The sequence below is a fragment of the Parasteatoda tepidariorum genome, chromosome 4, assembly GCF_982258835.1.
Source record: "Parasteatoda tepidariorum strain Cologne lab strain chromosome 4, Ptep-v5.0, whole genome shotgun sequence".
Lineage (NCBI taxonomy): Eukaryota > Metazoa > Arthropoda > Arachnida > Araneae > Theridiidae > Parasteatoda > Parasteatoda tepidariorum.
In genome coordinates, this window is record NC_141758.1 from 67,375,503 (window position 1) to 67,396,615 (window position 21,113).

General features: G+C 29.0%; 1 protein-coding gene across 1 annotated transcript; it reads left to right on the forward strand.

Moving 5' to 3' along the window:
- The first annotated feature begins 1,220 nt into the window (after positions 1–1,220).
- LOC107446066 (alcohol dehydrogenase class-3 chain L) lies at positions 1,221–20,691 on the forward strand. Its single transcript, XM_016060600.4, has 11 exons — positions 1,221–1,318; positions 3,424–3,456; positions 6,427–6,528; positions 8,372–8,513; positions 8,614–8,702; positions 9,596–9,718; positions 11,640–11,856; positions 14,065–14,192; positions 16,664–16,799; positions 18,340–18,478; positions 20,456–20,691. The coding sequence occupies exons 2-11, from the start codon at positions 3,439–3,441 to the stop codon at positions 20,490–20,492; spliced, it is 1,131 nt and encodes a 376-aa protein (XP_015916086.1). The 5' UTR covers positions 1,221–1,318; positions 3,424–3,438; the 3' UTR covers positions 20,493–20,691.
- The last annotated feature ends 422 nt before the right edge of the window (positions 20,692–21,113 follow it).

Consider the following 21,113-nt stretch of genomic DNA (forward strand, 5'->3'; position numbering starts at 1 on the left):
TGCGCAAAATAACTGCTCATGGTAATCATATTTCGGTTCAAGAACGTAAAAAATTTTTCTGAGTACATAAAAGTCCAAAAAAGTTCTGTAATTAAAAGTAATATTTCTAATATATAATGCACAAAAGATAAAATTTAGACTAACTATTTCATTGAAGTATTGCGTGTAAATTAAGTTTAAAAATAAACTTCAATCGTCCTTAAAATTATTCTTTATTATTTTATACAAAATGCACTTTTTCTTTTAATTTTATTTTAATAATTTTAATTTAATAATTTTAATTGAATACTTTTAGTAGTTCATGTACCACGCCAAAATTATTTCGTCTTATCTTTTTGAGTATAATATTAAAAATATACTGGTGTCAGTATTAACTAATTATTCGTGTAATTATAGATGAAATATTTAAAGGACAATTACATTCATCAATTAATAGATATTAAGCAGTTCGCTTTCATTATTTCTATGTGGTTAATAAGGTTTTCATTTTTGTATATAAATTGGAATGAAATTTAAACAATGAAGAAGTCGCAAAATATTTTTAATTTTTATTTTTATTGCATATTTATTGCATCATTGAATACAAAATACCAATTTTCTATAACGTAACGTTTCGTCCATATAAAAAAAACTTTATTTTTTTTTTGCTTGTCTTGATTTTAAATATAATTTATAAAATATAAGGGGATTTTCATATTTGTAACATAGAATTCGAAATCCTTTGTCAGTCTACTCACTACCCACAGTTGTTTTCCCTTTTTTTATTCATTCTTTTATTATTTATCAGTTCTTAAGAAATTAACAGATACAATAATATTTTTTGATAAAGTAATAAAGTATAGGGAATTCAATCCTCGTTAATATTTCTACTATTTGTCCAAAAAGTTTTATTTCATGTTTTCCATGCACATAAATTATTTTAATGAATTAAACAGGTTGATCACAAAAACAAATAATAAATATGGCATACTGATGAAGTTTATTTGTATAAAAGAATTACTTTTCAAGAACAATATGAAAATAAAAGTTATAAATTAGGATATAATTACTTTGTTTTAAGATCAGGAAATTAAATATAAATTTGAACTTCAGAAAATTACTTGAATAAGATAAGAAGAAGGGATAAGTCGTTCAGTGATCATATGAAATCTTGAACTTTTAACAGGACGTGAAAAACAGATACCAATGCGTTTCCAAACATAAGATAAAAAAAGAAAGGAAAGATAATTGATCAATGATAAGTAGTGATTAAAAGTTAGAATATTACTCTTGGAATTAAATCGAAAGCTTTCATCTTCATCTCTCCAATCTGTCAAAGGTAATTAAAAATGCACTTTCATGTAAAATATAAAACATACAGAAGAAGGTACCCACTTCTTTTTAAATCTGTTAAGTGGCATCATATGACCAAAGTTTCAGACTTTTTCAAAATTGAGGAAATAATTTATTAAATGACATATTGGCATCTTATTTTAAAGTTTGAAACAATTCCAAATGGGTTGAAAATTGTTTAATGAAAACAAATATTTAAAAAATAATTTTAAAAATAAATTATTGTTTACACTAATGAAAAATTTCATTAATGCGATATTCATAATTTAAATTAGATTCATTTCTGTTACCTTTTGTGAGATCTCTTTCATGGATACACTGTAAAAACTTAGATGTATAGCTGCCACCATTTTAGATGTCGAGGTAAACTAAAATTTTTAACAGTACACGTAGTAGCATTTCTTGTTTACATTTTCACTATTATAATTTTCCTTATTTATTTATTCACTTTTTGCTTATATGTTAACTGACTACACACATATTCATGCTCATTAGAATCAATTCAATGCAAAAATGTATTTAGTTTCTCAGCAGCGAAAATGGTGGCAACCAAACACCACAATTTTTTACAGTGTAATAAAGAAAGAGTTGATGAATTTTTTAACCAATTAAAATATAATTTTAGGATATTTAATTAAAATTAATCTTTTTAACACTTTTAGAAAATATTGTCAAAATAAACAAAATTGAGGCTTAATTAAGTATTAATTAAGCGAAAGACATTTGTTTTCTCCTTTTAAAAACTTGACAAAATAATTTTTTTTCCATGTTAAGTAACTTTTATTTCCATTTTTCGACTTTTTATAATCATTCTGTTATTTCATTTACTCAGAAATTGTGTCAGTTAAAACCAAAGGAAAATAAATTTTTTAAATGTATTTCTTTATTTAAATTGTCTAAGAATTTAGAGAATTCTAAGCAAATTATGCAGTAATTAACTGACATTTTAGTGAATTACATATCAGTTAACTAATCTGTGATCTTTTAGACGGTAACCTTTTTTTTAATTTTAAACTTAAATATAAATATGGCGTTCACCTTTTCGTAACTTAAATATATTCGTATTTAATATCTGTTTTATATATGTAAAATGTTCATTGGCACCGTTAGAATTTTTCTATTAAAACTGCATCGAAATAACCGCCACCAGTCTGTCCCTTCTATTAACAATAAAGCTTAAGGCAAGGAACAGTTTTTTACATTTACGGTAATGAAACCGCTTACCACTGATATGGTTAAAGAAACATGAATAAAAAAAACTGTTCGATTTTGCAACCAGTTAAAACTAGCATAGTTTAAAAAATCAACAAAAAAATTTTAACTGGTCATTGGATTTAGGTAGTAGTTGTGTTTTTTCAAGTGGAGCGTAGAATATGGATCAATTAGTTTATCTAATTATGCCATTTATCGTGAGAGATGTAAAACACTATACTTTTTTTTGTTGGACAGTTCAGTTGTGCTGCCACCAATGCGTGAATAAGTTTGTATTTCAATAATCCAGAGTCACTGATGGAAGGATGCAGAACATTGGAGGGGTGCAGAACATTTGCCGAAAGAATGAAGGGAATATTTTTGTCTTAACAAACGTGATGCGAACCTCCGTTTAACAAGTCGAGAGATCGACAAATTTGCTCTTCCGGTTAAAGTATGAAAGCTGCAATCTGCACTGACTTTATAATGTGTTCACCAGACATTCATTACTATAAGCTTATTAGGCATCCGCTATTGTGTTAGGCATTCGATGATGGAAAATAAAAATAGAAATTCGTAATCTTTATCACAATTGGCTTAGCTTCCAGCTTCCGTAGAGCGTGAACTAGATTCTCATTGGCTGTGTGTCTGATTGGAGTGAAAAAAATTCTAATTGCTGAAATGTATATGGTAAAAATAATCAATAAATGATTTTTTTTTTCAGAGTTAACAATTTGAATACCACCATAGTATGGTTATTTGACTGTTTCGATAACGATTAAATAAATTGTTATTTAACTATTTTTCCAAAACATTCTGTGTGCGAATGAATATTTTAAACAAAAATTTGCATTACTTTTATTAATTAGGCAGCTAATTTAAATTTAACCTTCCTTTCAGGATTTTTGAGTGAAAATGGATACAGTTGGCAAGGTAAGATTTTTTTTTATTTCTTTACAATCTGAATTCCCGTCCTTTGTATGGGGTCAGTAATAAAAAGAGTAAAATCAATAAATTTGCACTGAACAACATTACAGAATCATACACAAAACTGAAAGTCATATATCGAAACAATTGAAGAGCTTAGTGGAAGAACCAGGTAAGTGACATTTTTAGGAGTATTCATGAGTCAGTGAAAATGACATAAAGTGGTTGCATCAATATGGGTGTGTTTAATGTAACATAAAGGCTTTTGTTTTCACTTTTATCTTAACATAACTGAGCTGCATTAGTTTTTCGCATGTTTGCATGATTTTTATTTCAAATTATGAAAAGGTTAATAAAATGAGACAAAAAATGTTAAGTTCAGCGTTTTAATAAATCGGTAATAAAATTGTTTGGATTCAACTTTTATTCTTTTCTTGATTATAATCTTTCTGAAAATGTCATCACCTGATTTATCCACTAAGCTTTTCAATTAATAAGATAAAAATTTCAATATTTTTATTTATAATCATTTATGTCCTTCCGGTGGCTTTACGTTATTCTATCAAGGGTATAAAATATAACGTATAATAATATTATATATATGTAATAGTAGGGGAGAGTGGGGTCAATTGTAACATTTTTTACTTAACTATTTTTAACTAAAAAAAAATCCAATATATTATTAGTATTAATTGACAGACGAGTAAAGTAGACTATCCTCTACTAGAAAGAAAAATAAATACCTTATTTTAAATGTTATTATATTAGTTATTAACAATTTTTGACAGTCGTGCACTTGTTACAATTGTCCCCACTTACGGGGTCAATTGTAACAGTTCATAAATTCAACTAAAACATAGTTAATTATACGTATTATCATAGTTGTGATACATTTTTTATTGATCAAAATAGTAGTGATATTTTAGGAGTAAAAATAATAATGAGTAGAGACCTAAAGAGTTAAACTTTTAACTTTAAGGGGTTAAAAATTTTAATTTATGCTGTGAAAGGTGACAAATAAAATAATGCACATGCAACATAATATAAATGATATAGGAAACTATTGGTGGTTCTTAAAGAGTTAAGTAATGGTTTGTAAACATAAGATTATTTATTTTCAGCTGTTACAATCGTTCCTTTACTTATTGTTACAATCGTCCCCAAGACGCCATTTCAGCTTCATTTCTTAAAAACAATGCTAGTTAATTAACAAAACTAATCTTTTTTATTGAAATGTTAATTAAGGTGTCCACTTACATATTAGGTTAATAATTTTTATTTGTTTAAACAGAATTACTTTGTTACAATTTAATATTCTAATACCAAAAAAAAGTTCTTACGTAGAGTGAAAATATCTTTTGTGATGTAACTCTTTCAAAAGTACATAAAAATGGTTGGCAGCAGGGGTGTACATGTAGATTTATTAAATACACCTTGTGCGCCATCTAGGAACCAAATCTAGATCCCGACACTCGAAACTTTTGCTCTGTTACAATCGTACCCTGTTACAATTGACCCCACTCTCCCCTATACTTTATTATATCAAACAACGTTCTTTGTAGTTCATCCTATCAAAAGAGAAGTCACTTGGGGAGATGATATTGTTCGTGGGCAACTTAAGGTAGACAAAATTAACCACTATCAAGTAATTTTCTCGGTTTATATCCCTTTGAAGGTGTCGTAAAACACTTATTTACACAGTATAAGTAACTGCTTATCATTGGTGCAATAAATATAAAATATCTCCAAATATATCAACTTAATATTTTATATCTATTTTAGCATATTTGATATTTATTACATAACATTTGAGTTTTGTACGATATGCATTTTATCAGTGGCAGCAAAAGAAATCAGAAATTATAAAAACAAATAGAATTCTTATAAGACCTTGATAAGGACAGCTACCAAAGTATAATGAATTGAGTTCTCGTTTTAATTTAATCACAATATTTGTTTTCCGCAAAAAAAAATGAATTAACTCCTCGTTAAGAGTATAAGTACTGCATTCTACACAATTAATCTTGAAAAATTATGTATAAAATAAAAACTCACTTGACAATTTGCACAATTTTCTAGGACAATTGATAAATTCAGTCTTCTTAAATACGTTCTTCTTAAAACACTATTCTAAAAAACATATACTCTTTTCTAAGCTTTACAACTTTATAGATTAAATTTTTACTTCATAAACTAAGAAATTTCCACCTGCTTCAACAGAATTCAATTAATTTTTAATCCACACCGCTGCCAAAATATGAAAGTTAATTTAACATTATGTATTGTAAAAAAAATACTAACCACAGCGAATATTTTAAAACCAACTGAAAATGGCAGCAAGCGATTTCAGTTAGCAGAAATCGTTTCGATTGGTTAAATGGCGCACGTGACTAAAAAGAACCGATTTCATAGCAAAAAGTGATTTTATTTATTCTTAAGACAACTATGTGTAAAAAATTGCTTCAAAAGTTGCGATAAAAATTACAACAAATTTTTACAGTGTATTCAGATAGTAAATGTTATGGATATAATTATTTAACAAAAAAGTTTTAAATTTTTTTGCACCTCAACCTGATTTTTATTTTTTAAAAAAAGCATGACTCTTAGAAACTTCATATTTTCCAACTATATTTCACTCTTAAAACAGTTGTCTTAACATTGAAGCGCATAGGTACTTAGAAACTTAACAGTGTGCACAAGAAGTTCGAAAATATGGTTCAGGTTATTATAAAGATATAGAACCATTTTTCGGTTAATCCTGCTCGAAATTTTTCAACTATGTAGCTGACGAAATAGAATTCGCGTCCATGATATGCTTTAACCTCCATGTTCTCAGAACGCGATATTTTTACAAATTTAGTACTGTCTTAAAGCTAAATCGAATTCAAACTATAATTAAAATGGAAAATTAATATATGAAATGGCTAACCTTTACTTCCTTTTTTTAATAATATGCAATTATTTATATTTGAGCAGACTATCACATGCCGAGCTGCTGTGGTTTGGAAAAAGAGGCAACCGTATTCCATTGAGACTGTTGTAGTAGATGTTCCCAAAAAAGGAGAAGTTCGAGTGAAAGTATGTTTCTAATGTTTTTCACTTTACTATATATTCCATTTTGTTATAATAAATCTCTTTCATTTTGTTATTTTTCTCTTTTTTTTAATTATTTGATAAGAATTTTCAAACTAAAGTTTGCCCCTGAGTGAACTTATCGTAAAAATAAGAAGTAATTATAAATTACAGTGTTGCTGAATATCAAAAATGATGGCAGCTACTTCACACCAAGTAGTGTGAAAAAATATTCTCTGGGTTTCACTACACCAGAAACTATTCTTGGTTTTTGGTGAAGCGAATGCTACAACAAACTTCCAGATGAGTTAGGGCACATCATCAGGATTAAAACTGTATAGGAGCCCTTGTTCGTAATTGTCTTTGTGCACTGGTGGAGTACATTTCTATTATGACCTGTTCAGAAAATTTTAAACTTGATGATATGACCTAAACTATTCTAGAAGTTACGCGACCCCAGTTAAGTATGACGTTTTTAAACTTGTGCATTTCGACAAAAAAATATTAAAAATGTCATTGAAAAACTGTAGTTTGGAGAAGGAAATTGATCAATGATTTGAAATCAGTGGTATGAAAGTAATTAAGATATGTTAAAAGAAAATCTCAAGCATTAAAAAGTAGCAAAAAAATTGCTTCCTAATGTATATATTTATCGGTTAATACCGTTATGACTTTTATTTATTTAATGCCAAAGATGTCTGAATCTTCTTTGTTTACAAATGACTATATATTATTTTTTGGTCTAGTTAGAATAGACGAAACGGTAAGTTTACTATAGTTTTCTTCGAAATTGGGAAAAAGTGCCTAATATACGATAGTTTCCTAAGATAGGATAGTTCCCTAACATACAATACGTCTATTGCAGTCACAGGAAATGATAAGACAATAATTGTTTCTTATGGCGTGGAGGAAAATTGCCTAATATATAGATAGTTTTCCAAAATTCAATGCACCTATTCTGCTGTGCGATAGAAAAATCATCGTGAGTGACAAAAAATACAAAATTGAGATTCTTATATTTGTGATATTTTTACGTGATATGATACATATTACGAAAAATAATTTTACGAAATTTTGCTTCATTACTTTTCAGAAATTTTATTTCAGCGTTCATTATATTAGCATTAGAAATGATTGTTAAGCCACTTTTTTCGAAACCCATCGAAAAACACTTTCTTTGCCTTTCCAATTTCATGGCAGAATATTAGCCTAAAGAAAGATGAACTCAACCAAAAACAATTTAAATCAAGGTTATGTGACAATGAAAAAACAGAAGCATTTTATTACATGTAGTTCGGGCAGGGAGAGTTTTGAAGTTCGTCAGTAAACGGATTTTTTTAGTCAAATCAACACCTCCTAGAAAAAATAAGGCCTTCACAGGGATCAATTTAGTAGTTCGACGTAACGAACATAAACTGCGCAGTGGAGGTCAAATAAAAAGAAATCACTACATCCGGGCTACTAAGCTGAGCAGTGGGAAATTTTGTGTTAGAGCTATTGCATACGTTTGGACTACTAAAGGATCAAATTTCTTGTTTATTGTAACCCATGTTGAGGCCTTCACTTTTCTAGGAGGTATTAGTTAAATGCAAGTGAATATTATGTAATTTTTATTTGTTCTTTTTATCCCGAAAATCGTCGAAATATGAGAATTGTTCTTGATAATAACGATTACAGCTTGTATAATTAATTTGTTTTAATGATATCTTCCCACTCCCTGTATGAGAAACTATCTAGTGTTAGTAACCTTTCTAATAAATGGACATATTTATTATATTGCTTCTTTAAATCCATGCATTTAAAACTAGAAATGTTAACCAATATTCCATTCAAGTTTGTCTTTTCACAGTTGGCATCAGTTGGTATTTGTCATTCCGATCTTCATGCACAAATGGGATGCGAAGAAAATCATCCATTTCCAACTATCTTAGGGCATGAAGGTGCAGGAATTGTTGAGAGTGTAGGAGAGGACGTGGAACGTTTCAAACCAGGCAAGTTTGAAACTACTTCAAACAAATGTTTTAAATCTTATAGCAAACAATAAAAAATATTGGTTGTAATTAAAAACAATTATTACATTTTTCTTTGAAGGGGACCTAATCGTGTTTACATTTGAATCTTACTGTGGCGATTGTGATTTATGTCAGAGTCCAAAAGCTAAAAACTGCAGAAAAACTACGGTAAAAAGTCTTATTTGTTTTTTATCTCGGATTATTTAAGCTTCTGAAGTGACAAACAGCTATTTCCAAAGTCCATGAATCCAATAATTTTGCATTTTCATAAAATTTTTTTTCATCTCAATTACCGTTAATTTCAAATGATTTATTTTTATAGAAATACAGTTTAAAAGAATTGCTATAAGCAAAATAAGCATGCGGTATATCAGATAACTTCAGATATATTAATTTGGTGACATAACAAACGAATGCTTAAACACTAACGTTGCTCATTGAATCATTGAATATATCTGACGCTAGCGAATAAAAATTATTTAAATATTAAACTACTTACAACAAACCTTTTTTTTTTTTAAAAAAATAGCGCTCCAAACAAGCAAATATCACTGATGATATTTTGAAAATATTTAAAAAATTCAATTATCTATGGTCACATTTAAAACAATGGTTAGCACGCAGCCAATCCGAAAATTCCATTTTGTTTTGGGTTATACCGAACGGTTAGTCTTAAAATGTTTTACTGCCAACAGTGATTTTCTTCTTGATTCGAACTATTTGTATGCTAAATTTCATCGCTTTTGATGAGATGGCGTAGGAGTCTATAAAGAACACACACACGGACAGACATTCATTTTTATATATAAAAGTTTTCTCAAATGTTATGTAATTTCATGATACTTTTAACTACTTACTTCCGTAATATATTAATCTAGTATGCTTGAACTAGTTGTAATTTTAAAGCGATTTTTTCGCAATGTGAAAAATGAAGAGCTTGCATATTAATAGCTAATTTACTTTTAGTCATTGAATGCACTTTATATACAAATTTGTCTTATATCATGAATTAATAAATACATTTTTGCTTACTAATATAAAAAAATTACATCTATTTTCAGAGAAATAGTTTTCATATGGATGGCACATCACGAGTTTCAGCTAAAGAAAAAGCTCTAAGTCAACTAAATGCTTTGGGATTATTTTCTGAATATACCGTAACTTCCCAATATAACATTACAAAAGTATGTTGAATAAAGTAAATTTTCTTTATCTTCATTCAATCTTTTTTCAACTTTTGTAATTTTTTTAAAAATAATTTAAATTTCGTTACTATTTCTAATCGTCAAAAAATTTGGAAAAACCTGCCAATGTTTTATAAACAACACATTATTTTCTTTAAGAAAAATACTTCCGACTTTTTCAAAATTGTTCTAAGGTTTAAGAAAAATTTATTCTCAAACTGATACTCTGACTTGAAAGATATATGCTCGACGTAACGATTTTATGTAAAGATGACAGAAAATAGAATTTTACTGCTTGCTGTGTTCTGCTTAGGAAAGAAAAACTAGTACTTTTTTTTCTAACCAAGTTCTTAAGTATATAGTGCTGCTGACAAGAAAAACTGTAGATAATATTTTCCACTGAACGCCAACCATTGAAACTTGATAAAAAATGCATTATTGATATCCTTAACAGAATGCAACAAAGCGTACACTTCTATCCTTCTTCTATTTTTCTTAAATTGATATTTCAATTAAAGATGATATTCAATTATTTTGACCACGAAATATTTCAAAAGTATTCTTATGTTTTTTAACAATTTTACATATTTTTTTATTGCAGCATGATAAATTAAGAATAAAAGAACAAGAATCATATTTCTTTATAATGTTATATTGGTATTCATACAGTAATTTAGCACTAATTGATGTATTAAAATTCAATAATACCAAAATCAATATATGTATATATAATATCTGTAGTAAGAACGTCACCTTAAAACAAAACCCCTCTAGTTACACATCAATTTGCGCTTTTGTTTTCATATTTTGTAATCTGGCAATCTTGTTGCGAAAACATTTTTAAATCATTCTTGAAAAATTTCCCGTTCATGTAAGTACATCTGATTTCGCTACTCGCTTTATAGTTTTTGTTTTATACTGCTTTTTCTTTTCTTTTTCTTTATTTTCTGTTTTTACGTGTTATTTTTACTTATTGTGTTCTATTTTATTAGTTGTAATTTTTGTAAAAAGTTTTTTTGAGTGCTCCTCACACTATTGTATTAATATATTTTGCTTTGGCTACATTGATACAATATCATAAAGCACTCTTTTTTGCGGATATAATCGTGTGGGCTGATGAAAAGATTATATCTTTTTTCTTCCAGTGTTTTTTAAAAAAAAATTCATCCTTTTTTTTAATTAGCTGTTTGTTATTTTTTTTAATTCTATTCCCCCCTTTTTTTATATGTCTCTAATTTTCCTTAGTTTTACCTTCATTTTATATATATATATATATATATATATATATATATATATATATATATATATATATATATATATATATATATATATATATATATATATATATATATATATATATATATATATATATATATATATATATATATATAAAATTTCTACTAGTTAATTTTTTTAGTCCTTGCTTTTTATAATCATACCTCGGGGGAGGTGAGGTACTGAATTGGAGATTGATCGTACTCTGATTCCGTTCGAAATTGGAATCTATGGATGAATGAATGGGTCCTCCCAATAAAGGGGATGTGATCTAAGCGTGTGGCAAAAGTTGAATTCTTGGATACAGATAGTGCCATTGGAAAGCAAGAAGAAGCGCACCCCCTTCGCCTTAACGGCATACGACGACAACAACACCAACATTGCCTTTTCCCTAGTGTTTGATCAAGGAAGAAATCCAAAGTTTGGACCCTTTAATCTAAATTTTACTTTTTGCGTATTTCTCCATATCTTGAGAATCTTTTAAGCAAAGTAAAAAAAATTTGCACACAATTATAAAATTCATTTACCCAAAGATAATTCCATGCAGAAAATAAATTTCAGTGAATATTTAATTTTTATTATCTTATTTAATAAAAGCCAAGAAAATCTACATTAATTTTAACTAACATAGCTATTTTTTTTTCAGGTAAATCCTGCTGCCGATCAAAAAATATTGTGTCTAGCGGGATGCTGTCTTCCAACTGGATATGGGGCTGCCGTAAATGCAGGAAAGGTGACACCAGGATCGACGTGTGCCGTTTGGGGTCTTGGAGGAGTTGGAATGTGTGTCATCATGGGATGTCATGACAGTGGAGCCTCGAAAATTATTGGAATAGATCCTAATCCTAAGAAATTTCAATTAGGTATGGTTCATGTTCCATTATCTGGAATTGGGTGTTACATAGAGTATGAGTCTGATACTCGCATGAATAGTATAAGATTAAAAAACATCCGTCATTCATATAAACTTCATTCATCCACCCTTTATTCATATATTTAGTAGTAAATTATCTCAGTTCCATCTAGACATCACAAGAAAATATACAATATTGATCAGCGTTGCGCAGGGAAATATACTCTGTCCTAATTGCTGTTTACTTTTCTAACGTGATTTCCCCATCAATTTGTTTCATTTAAATAGAAACAGTATTGAATCGTCTAAGTTTAATAATACTGTGGTTTAAATTGTAGAAATATATTAAGACCTTATTTGCATTCAAGACCAATGAGTAACGTAATGCTCCTTTCTGCAGAGAGTTTAAACCGGACTTGGTACATATAAATACAGTTCAAGCTAATATAAATATCATTTTAAATCTTGAGGGAAAAACGTCATTCATACACCCTTTATTCATATATTTTGTTGTAAATTATCTCAGTTTCATCTAGACGTCACAAGAAAATATATAGTATTACGCAGGGATCAGCATTGCGCACTTAAATATACTTTGCCCTAATTGCTGTCTACTTTTCTAACGTGATTTCTCCACTAATTTGTTTAATTTAAAGAGAAGTAGCATTGAATCGTCTAAGTTGAGTAAGACTGTGGTTTAAATTGTAAAAATATATTAACACCTTATTTGTATTCCAGACCAATGAGTAACGTAATGCTTTTTTCTGTAGAGAGCGTGAACCGGACTTAGTACATATAAATGCAGTTCAAGTTAATATAAATATCATTTTAAATCTTGAAAGAAAAAAACACTTTACCTGTTCGAAATTGTTTTTGCATGGAGTTGTTTGCATTCAAGACCGAATCTTATGTTTCAAGAAATATAAAATTAAACTCCTGAACATCATTCAAACTTATTTCAAGTTTCATTCTTTAAGTTTAATTGACAATACCGAATTAAATTCGCATACAAATAGTATTTTCATCAAATCATTATGCCACGATTCAACAGCTAATCAGATTCGACGCAGGTGCATGACGCCACCTGTATGTATCTTATTAAATCTGATGAAAACTGATTTAGCATTATAATAAACCAAGTTTAATAAGTCGCCAAGTACAACCAAGTGATTAAGTCAAACCATTTTATTTAAGCGGTAAGCTTTTTCTATATTTACAAGTACCCAATTCTATAAGAAAAATTTTTAAGTTAATTACCATCCATATAGCTTCTGAAGTATTACTTAATGTAACATTTGGTAAATGCGCTTACAAGTAATCGCTTATAAGTAATCCCTTACAAGTAATCGTTTACAAGAAGGTAACTAGTAATTCGTCTACTAGTAATGCTGAAATTAGTAACATTTAATGAACTTGATAAATAAAATAAATCTTTAAACGTAGAATTGTGAAAAATGAAACATTAGATATCATTTGATCAAAAAATAGCATTTCATAAGAACTAATAAAATGCTACATAGATAGTCCAGATACAAATAACATACACCAAAAAGCCATTACATTATGATGACCACCCTGCTAATAACATGTAGGACCACCTTTAGTCCTCAAAACTGCTAGCACCCGCAGTGACATTGATTCCACAAGGTGCTGATAGGTAGTTTGAGGTATCTGATAGCAAGCGCTCACCAACTGGTCCTGCAATTCCCTCACATTGCGAGCGTGGCAGCACGAATTTGGTTTTCCAAGTAGGATCACAAATGCTCTATTGGATTAAGGTCAGGTGAATTTAGGGGCCAAGACATGACTTGAAAGTTACTGGGAAGATCCTCGAACCAATCCATACGATTCGACCCTGTTGGTAAGCACCATCCCCCGTAGGAAAAACTGTTGCCATGAATGGGTGAACTTAGTCTGCAATTATGTTCAAGTAGCTTACAGACGTCAGGCATTGTTCTATGAGGATTATGGGTCCTAATGTGCCCCATGAAAACATTGTTCCTGGGCGAGAAACCATGAAAACCTGGGCAAGCCCATTGTTATAGATGGAGGGTGGTCATAATGTAATGGCTCTTCGGTGTACACGGTAATGTAAAACATACCCGGGTGTTGAATAGCTCAGTGTATGAATGGTTCTACAGATATACTACAGTTTGCATTTGCATTTTGATGTGCATTTTTGGTGAAATTTATTTATAAATATGATTTTTTGCTTTAGCGGAAGGATTCGGAGCGACTCATTTTTTGAATCCTAAAGAAGTGACAAGCGTACCTGAAACCTTGGCCCATATGTGCAAGGATGGGGTAGACTACTGCTTCGTGTCAGTAGGAAATCTTTCTGCTATGGTAAAATATAACTACTCACTTCATTTCGGTAGATTTTTGTTCGAATTTAAATTTTTATATTTTAGGAAAAATATTTTCTTGCACTTAAAAATACTCTTGATATTATTAATAAAGAGAAAGGGAAAATTTGTGTAAAATTTGAACGGTGTACTAAAAAAAAAGTGTCAGTTTTGTTCTTTAACTTAGGAAAGTTAAAATAAAATTATTCATTACATATTAAGAAAACTTTTGTTTATTCATTGGAACTCATTTATTTGCCGCTTTATCAACACAAATATAATCGCCTTGTAATTAACTCAAATGAATTAACTTGGTATAAACTCAAATTAATTACCTCAAAAATCAAACCAAATTAAATACCTCGGTATTAACTCAAAATAACTGCCTCAGTATCAACTCTAAATATTTACCTACCTCAGTATCAACTCACATAAATCAATTACCTCGGTATCAACTCAAATTAATTGCCTCAACATCAACACAAATTAATCACTTTGGCCGTAATCAAAATGACTAAATTTAACAGCAAACACGACACGATTTTCAGTTAAAACGCGATACTAAAAAAGAACCATTTTTTTTAATTAAAAGCTGCGTCAAACACATAGATTTCATCTATTAAAAATATTTTTAGCATTTTTAACGCATTGTACTGTATACATTTTTAAAAAAATTACAAATAAAAAATAATGCTCAGAAAAAAATTGACCCATGCATTTTTAAATATTAGAAATGTTCAATCTTGTTATACCATAATATTTTTCAAACTTCCCAGAAAAAAGTGCCAAGTATAATAGTCTCTATAATACAATTAACAATTGTTGTCATACAGTTTAATCCGTCTCAATGTTCTGCTTAGCTAAAACTTAACTAACTTAAATTTTAGCTGATTTTCAACTTAAAATTTTATTAAGTTAAGTTGAACCTTATAAAAGTTTTTTCACGATATTTTGGTTCAACGTCGACTCTATTTTTTTGATAGTTAAAAGTAAAAAAAATTTAAAAATTTTCAAAAAAAAATTTGTCATTCAGGAATTGTAATTTATTCCTTAACTACTAAAGTAACTATACATTAATTCTTTCATAAGCAAAATGTACACTGAGAAAGAAATTTATGGTCAAAATTAACAGAATACGGTACAGTTTACAATGCCTCTGTCTCTATGGGAACACCAAAAAATTCGGTATAATTTTTACTGAAACACTTTGATAATGATTTTTGGTAAAATTGACAATGAAATATGGTTTCATAATATGTGATAAAATATGACTTTATAATATGTGTGCTTTAAAATATGGTTAATGTAATTTTATCGTGGTATCTTTCATCCTGGCATAAAAACCATTTATTCGGTAAAATTTATTTTTCAATTTAAAATTGTTTACTAAACGTGTGGTTATCCTTCCTTCCTTCCTCAATGGCACGGCAGCCTCGGGTGGGCCTGGCTTTCTCTATCAACTTCCTCCAGGCCTGCCTCCGCCTGGCAGTTGTCTTCCAGTTTGAGACTTTTAAGACTGAAAAGTCTCTTTCCACGCAGTCGGCCCATCTAAGCTTTGGTCGACCTCTGGGCCTTGATCCGATGGGCTGAGCCAAAAAGATTATGTTTGTCGAACGCTCACTGTTCATTCGAATGATGTGACCAGCCCATTTAATTCTTTGGATTTTTACATACTTGACAACATCAGGCTCTCTAAAAGCCCGATAGATTTCTGAGTTTGAACGTCTGTACCAAGTACCATCAACTTGTTTGCCCCCAAAAATGGATCTTAGGATCCGACGTTCGAAGATTCCCAAGGAATTCTCATCTTTCTCTGTTGTTGTCCAAGTTTCTGAGGCATATGTTAGGATAGGTCTGATTAAGCATTTATAAATTAACAGTTTAGTATCTCTTTTTAGTAGGTTTGATTTTAAATATTTTTTTAATCCATAAAAACATTTACTTGCACTATTGATTCTTCTTTGTATTTCGGGTGCGATGTTGCCATTAACGTTGACTTCAGAACCAAGATAAAAAAAACTGTTTACTTTTTCAAACTTGTATTCACCAATTTGCAAGTGAGTGGTAGAATCAGTTATTTTGGTGCATTGCATATACTTGGTTTTCTCCTGGTTAATAGTGAGATGCATTTTTTTCTGCCTCTTTTTCCATGGATAGAAAAGCTTGCTTTAAGTCAGATTGTGTTCGCGCTATGATGTCAATGTCATCGGCAAATGTGAAAATTTGTACAGACTTATGAAAGATATGTCCTCTGTCCGTGTGGTTATAAGAACTATAAATTTGAAAAACTGAATTTTCGGTAAACCATTACCATAAGAACGGAAAAATTATAAAATGAATAGTTTAAATATCATATATTATTACCACAATTATGTGGGGTTCTTTCTTTTACCAGAAATGCCATAATCATGCAGAAGAGTAATTTTGCCAGAATTTTTTCACATGTAAAATTACGATTTTTTATTTTTACAGGAAGAAGCTTTTAATTCCAGCCATCCATACTGGGGCAAAACCATTATTATTGGTCTGGGTGAAACTGGCGCTACTGTGAATGTTGGTGTATGGAATTTACTGTATGGTCGACAACTTATGGGAACACGTTATGGGTGTAAGTACTGAATTTCAATATCATATATTTATGGTTCCCGCTAACCTTATAATGTGTACGCGGAAAAAAATAATTTAAAAAAATACAAAATACATTTTTTTTGGTCTAAATACATTTTTACAATTTATAAAATTTTAATCAAATTGTTAATTAATATTGTTTCAAATATAAATTCAAATATTTAAGTCGAAATTATTTAACTCAATATTATTAAACAGGAGGTAGGAAAATAATTTATCCAATACTACACTAATTCAAATTGGAACAGCGCACAAGGCAGATAAAACAAAATTCAGATTATATAAACTAGTATAAAAATATAAAATTATTTAAAAATGATTTTTAAAAAAATTTAAAATAATTGTAAAAATATTTAAATAAAATTGTGTGTTTACAGAGCAGCACTTCATCAGGGGACACACCTCGGGGCACTGTTAGTTTTGGCTTTGCCACTAGCAACAGAAAGGCTCCTGTGTGTTTGCAGACAGTGTGTCCCCTGATGAAGTGCTGCTCTGACACAATTTTATTTTTATTTTTACACACAATTTTATTTTTATTTTTTTACAATTGTTTTAAATTTTTTTAAAATCATTTTTAAGTAATTTTATATTTTTATACTAGTTAATATTGTTTCCCCATAAAATTCCAGAATTTTCGCTAGACTTCAGAACAATGCACTGAAATATCTCATTACTTAAGGATATTAAGGTGTTTTTCCCCAATATTTCCCCAATATTCCCTATTATTAACCAGTCAAAAAATCTCTCTTCTCAATATTTTAACAATATGAATTATTATTATTTTCCTCCGATCCCTTCATACATAACTTATAGCCGATAGTTGAGATATTATGATGCATATTTAGTCTTTAATAATTCTATTAGTCATGACCGGCTGTGCTCCGAAATTTTAACTATATCACGACGAAAAGAAATCTTGTAATATTACCTTGCTGTATGGTAGTAACATTTTTGGTAATAAAAAATATAAGTAATTCTGGCTAATAAAAATCTGGTGCTTAAACAATTCATTAGGAAATTTTTTCGATCATATAATGACGGTTTACCGGTAATTCAGGTTTTTAAAATTATGGCTCTTATTTGCCACAAATTTAGTAAAAAATACGAAATTGGAAAGAAAACTTAACCGAATAAAGGGTTTGTATGCCGTGCTGTAAAGAATTCTGATTTTACCACATTTGCCAAATTTTATCACTGATTAAAAAACCATACTTTATTGTTAGTTTTGCCAAAATCATTACCAAAGCGCTTCGGTAAATGTAGTTGAGTATTTTGGTTTTCCCATAGAACCAGAAACACGGTAAATTACCATAATCTGGTAATTTTAACCTTATTTTTTTCTCAGTGTACATTCAAATGTTTTCTTATTCTGTATTTTGAGGCAGAAAAAACTTATGGAACAGAAACCATTGTATGTCTATTTTTGTGTTTTATTTCTTGTAAAAAATCATTCCTTATGAATAATTGCTTTTTCTTATTTTGATGATTTCTTTTTAATATTTAACTTTAATTTTTTGCAGCATATAAAGCAGTTCGCGATATTCCTGAGTTAGTTGAAAAAGTTGTTAGCGGAAAGATACAGTTAGAAAAGCTTATCACTCATCGTTTGCCTCTAGACAAAATAAATGAAGGTTTTGAATTGATGAAAACTGGAGAATCGTAAGTTAGATAGCGCATCCAAGATACAATTTTATTTATTATGCTTTAGCTTATGTTTCATTGACACCGTCATTGATAACTCCAATTACATCAGATTTACGAAAAGGCTCACTGTTCAACGCTGACTGATCGTTATATCGTAGAAAATGTGAGAAAAATTAAAGTAATTCCGTTCTCTCTCTCTTTTTCAGAATATGCTACAATCACCTCCGTTAACATAAACTGCTAAAAAAAATCTGGTAAAATTTACTGTCTTATACCGCCAACTAGTATGTTGATTGCGTAAAACCGTAAAATGTAGGTAATAAATCCGTTGCTTCAATGGTGGTTTTTTACAATACAAGAATATGTTTCTTTCCGTAAAGATTATAAAGAAAATCTGTAATCAGAGTTTTTTACCACCGAACTAGTTTTTACATCAAAAACAAATCTGTTGTCTCAACAAACTTGTATCATATGAAAACAAATTTTTTTCTCTATGTAAGTTACGAATTAAATCTGTACTCGCTCTAGATGTGAATATTTCATGTCAACAGAATTTGTATCGACCAATCATCACAAGGATTCAATCCTGAGTCACGCGAGTTTAATCTCTTGAGTCACTGCGGTTTGAGTGTTTCATTATGAAGAAATCGTGATAGTAAGAATTTCGCGTCAATTGTCAAATTTGTCAAATTCGAATCGCAATTTTATTTATACATTGCCCAAAACCATAAAGTAATTGCCAAAAAGTAAGAGTATGTGAAGAAAGTAATCGGAAAATGAATGGAGAAAAGATAAACTTATATTACGAAATCATAACTAGATATAACTAGAACGCATGACAAAAACTAGAATTTCAACTAATGGTCTTATTCCGTTAGTGATCTGGTGAAAGACTGTGAAAAACCATTTTTTCAACAAAACAGATTCAATATAGATTCAGTATACTGAGAAATTTCAAAACATTAGAAGGTATTTTTTATGTTTTGTTGTTTTGTTGTCAAAAAGGACGATCTCTGCTTAGCTTCATCCAAAGAATAAATTATGTTTGATTATTATAATTTCACTTTCGTTCGCATTTACTTCGATGATAACGCTTTTGTTTTGCTGTAAAACTTAAATAATAATTTGAGAAGCCTAATGTGTCTGTTTTTATATCATGATTCAGAAAATATGCACTGAGAACAATGATTATGAACCACCATATATATGGGGCAAAATAGAATCAACCTTTAATTGAATTAACCTTTAAATGGAAACAGTTAATAGCTTTACATACTGAATAAATTTTTAGTTTAAACAGAGCACTTACAGAGTCGCCTTGCAGCTCCATTCTTTAGTTTAGGTTATGAACAATCATTGACTTTGATTTAAAATAGCTATCGGAAAAAGTATTAAAAGGTTTTATATAAAGTTGTATTTCTTATATTAGACACCATTCTTTATTTTAGATTAAGAGCAATTATTGACTTTGATTTAAAAGAATAATTATCGGAAAGACTTTAAATTCTTTTTTAGATGAAGTCGTATTTCTTATATTAGACACCATTACTTTATTTTAGATTTAATGCAATTATTGATTTTTATTTAAAAGAATAGTGAATAGTTATCAGAAAAACTATTGAAAGTCCTTAAAGTTGTATTTCTTATGTTAGACACCATTCCTTATTTTAGATTAAGAGCAATTATTGTCTTTGATTTAAAAGAATAGTTGTCGGAAAAGCCCTTAAAAGTTTCTAAAGTTGAATTTCTTTCATTCGGCACCATTCTTTAATTTAGGTTAAAAGCAATTATTGATTTTGATTTAAAAAATAGTTATCAGAAGACTATTAAAAGTATTTTTTCAAATTTGTATTTGTTACATTAGACATCATTTGTTATTTCAGGTTAAGAATAATTATTGAATTTGATTTAAAAGAATAGTTAACGGAAAGAATTTTAAAAGATTTCTTATAAAGTTGTGATTCTTATATTAGATACCATTCTTTATTTTAGGTTAAGATCAATTATTGACTTTGATTTGAAAGAATAGTTCTCTGAAGACTATTAAAAGCATGAAGAATCTTTTAACAAAGATCTAAAACGATATAATCTATTGTTTTCCTTTGTTCTTCATTCCATTTACATAGAATTATATCAAGAATTCTCTGGTAAAAGAAGTGTTTTTTTAATCCTCTTCTGGTACATAACTGCAGTATTTATGCTTGTAATAAAATGTTTGGCTTAACTAAGATGCACTTTCATCCTTTATGTTAATAGTGATCTAGTATCTTTTCTTACGGCAAATGATTTTTTGCTTAGTAGCAAATTTAACAAAAAGGGAGAATTTATGAAAAATTAAAACCATCATCAAACTTGATATTTTGTGCAAGTAAACAATGAAAAGTTATTGTTATCTTAAATGCGTTTATTTGTAATTAATTATATTTTTAAAAATTTTATTCCTATAAAATTTTATACTATTGGTATAACACAATTTCCAACATAAAAAAATTGAAGTTATGCTGCGATAATATTCAGTATAAGTAACTTAAGCAATTATAAGTAATTAAGTATAAGTAATTTGTGTAAGTGTATGTACAAAAGCTAGCATTTTTTTTAATTAATAAAAATTTTAATAACAAAAAGAATTGTGCAAATATGAAGAACTTTT